Source organism: Nothoprocta perdicaria, unplaced genomic scaffold, assembly GCF_003342845.1.
Source record: "Nothoprocta perdicaria isolate Ctin4 unplaced genomic scaffold, notPer1 scaffold_160, whole genome shotgun sequence".
Lineage (NCBI taxonomy): Eukaryota > Metazoa > Chordata > Aves > Tinamiformes > Tinamidae > Nothoprocta > Nothoprocta perdicaria.
Genome location: NW_020454761.1, coordinates 738163 through 740925, shown reverse-complemented (window position 1 = coordinate 740925; position 2763 = coordinate 738163). Strand labels below are relative to the sequence as shown.

Here is a 2763-nt window from a genome sequence, read left to right as displayed (position 1 = left end):
CTGCCCATCCCGCGCCACGCGGGGCCCGCACCGGCTCCAGAGGCGCCCTCTGTTCCCTCCTCCTTGTCGGGCTTTCCCTGCGGCCGGCGGGACGCGCTCGCGGCGCTGCTGGAGCGAGCGGGGGCGGCGCGGGCGGCACCGGCTGTGCACAGACGTGAGTGTGTGTGTGCAACGGTGCGCGTGTGTGCAGCGGTGCACGTGTGTGTGCGCGTGTGTGCAACGGTGCACGTGTGTGCAGCGGTGCACGTGTGTGTGCGCGTGTGTGCAACGGTGCGCGTGTGTGCAACGGTGCACGTGTGTGGGAAACGTCGGCCGGTCTGGCCGCGGGGCCGGCAGGAGGCCTCCTCAGCCCGCGGCTGCCCCACAGCGCGGCTGTGGGGCCGGGGAGGGGTGTTTAAGCAGGCTGACCAAGCGGCCATGGGTGACGCTCCTCTCTCTCTCCTCTTTCAACAGGGTGGTACTGGGGCAACATGAGCGTTGCCGAAGCCAAAGAGAGGCTGCAGGATGCGCCCGAAGGGACTTTCTTGGTCAGAAATAGCTCGCACTCGGAGTATCTGCTGACTATTTCGGTGAAAACCTCCGCAGGACCCACCAACCTCCGCATAGAGTATCAGGACGGCAAGTTCAGGCTGGACTCGATCACTTGTGTCAGATCTCGGCTCAAGCAGTTCAACAGCGTCGTGCACCTGATCGAGTACTACGTGCTCATGTGCAAGGAGAGAACCGAGACGCCCTCGAACGGCACCGTCCATCTGTACTTGAACAAACCCCTCTACACGTCGGCCCCGTCGCTGCAGCATCGCTGCAGAGTCACTATCAACAAATGCACGAACCAGATCTGGGAGCTGCCGCTGCCGACGCGGCTAAAGGAGTACTTGAGGGAGTACCAGTACCAGGTGTAGCCGTCCTGCCTACCTGCCTCTAGCCTACAGTAGCTTCTGGATGCAATTCCTAAAATCAGCCCGAGGACGGAGTAGCCAGTTGTACAACTCGGTGTGGAATCCATTGTCCAGACAGTGGTGGTTCTGGGGGAWAGGCTTTTATTTCAGATGCCACCAAGGAAGAGGACTCTGTGCAGCGCGATCCCGGCTTGCGTCTCCAGCGCTCGCAGGGCGACTGGCGTCTGCCCGGACCACRTTGCCCTTGTCCACGGCCTAAAATACTGCACTATGAGGCGCTGGCTGGAGCGGTGGGAGGGGGAGAGGCTGCCGGGGCGCTCCAGGATGGGCCCGAGGGCATAAGTATCCCACTTGTCAGATTCCCAGATTCCTTTGGTGCTGGTGTTCATAGAGTCCTGAAAACTTCACTGGATCACACTGTGATAATCTTGCCAAAGTTATGCAACCTATCGAATCCAGTCCAAAAAGTGATCGGCTGTTCAGTTTTTGTTGAACTGTAACCCTCGTGCTTTTCTGCGAGCGACGGAGTACTGTAAGTAATCAGTTTGAAACATTGTTTTTCAGAGTTCTCTCAAAATTGGTTTTAAGGCAAAATCCCACACCTTTCGTAGGAACCCAGTGTATGTTGCTGATTATACCAGATTGGTATCCCAGAATCTTTGTTAACATGTTAACATCTTCCCAGTGGTGATATATCCATGTTATTACTACTAAGCCTCTTTTGGTTGAGGCTTTCGGAGCGCGTGCTGCAGGCTTGCTCAGTTCCAGCGTCAGGGCATGGATATCAGCAGTTACAGCTGTCTTCTACAGTGTAGAAAGTTTTTCTTCAGCTTGTTTCCCAAAATATAGGGAAGTCTGGATTTGGGTGTTTTTCTTTCTTTTTTTTTTTCAGAGTTTTTTTTTGTTCGTTTTGGTTTTCTTTTCCTAAATCACCATTGTAGCTATCAGACTATTACTCAATAAAGTAAACCAAATTGCACAAATCTTTGTACGTATGGATTTGCTGCCGTTGAGGAAAAGGGGATGCTGTGAAGCCCAGCTCTTATCCAATGAAACGAACACCTGGCAAGTGTGTGTGCAGCTTTGGCTTTGGGCTTTGGCTTTGGGGCTTTGCTTTTGGGCTTTGGCTTTGGGCTTTGGCTTTGGGCTTTGGGGCTTTGCTTTTGGGCTTTGGCTTTGGGCTTTGGCTTTGGGCTTTGGCTTTGGGGCTTTGCTTTTGGGCTTTGGCTTTGGGCTTTGCTTTTGGGGCGCCGTGCGAGGCCTCACAGCATGGGGGTCGCCTTCGGGGGCTCCCGCTGCTTTGCCCTGTCGCTGGGCGTTAGCAGAGGACATCGTGGGGTCTGCGTTGCAGAAGTCCTCCGAGTGGGAGGACGGGGCTAAGGCCCTCCCGTACCCGCTCCACTGTCTAAATTGAAAGTATTTACTAGCAGAAAAATCCAGGGTGGGAGTAACGTGTAGCAAGGAGGGAAASGAGGGCATGGATTCGTTCTCAGGCAACAATTTCATAGTTTTAACTCTTTCCCGAGCTTGCTTCAACTAAAGCAGCTAGAGCCGTGTTTGAACGAGGAGGGTTGTCAGGACTTGCCGTGGTGTAGTCCTGCCCAGGCTGCAGTAGAAACAGCGTGAAAGGGTCTCGCTTTGCTCAGGCGCTCCGCAGCCCGCTCAGGCTGCCGCCTCGCCCCTCGGAGCAGCCTCCTTCCCTGCATCCAAAGCCCCGGCGTTCGCGCGCGGCTCCGAGGCCGGAGAGCAGCAGGAGCCCCAGGCGGAGGGGACAGTCCCTGCATGTGGCAGAGCTGGGACGCGGCTGTCCCTGCTGTGGGAAAGGGGCCTTTGCCCCCTCCTCCTCCGCACCTTCACTTTTCTT

At 55.9% G+C, this 2763-nt stretch overlaps 1 protein-coding gene across 1 annotated transcript in view; it reads left to right on the top strand.

Annotated features, from left to right (window-relative positions):
* Positions 1-1132, top strand: part of SOCS2 (suppressor of cytokine signaling 2) — an 8919-nt gene extending 7787 nt beyond the window's left edge. The window contains exon 2 of the mRNA XM_026035533.1: positions 454-1132. Within this exon, the coding sequence (XP_025891318.1) occupies positions 454-902 (449 nt within the window). The 3' untranslated portion in view covers positions 903-1132. The remainder of the gene's footprint in view (positions 1-453) is intronic.
* Positions 1133-2763: the final 1631 nt, after the last annotated feature.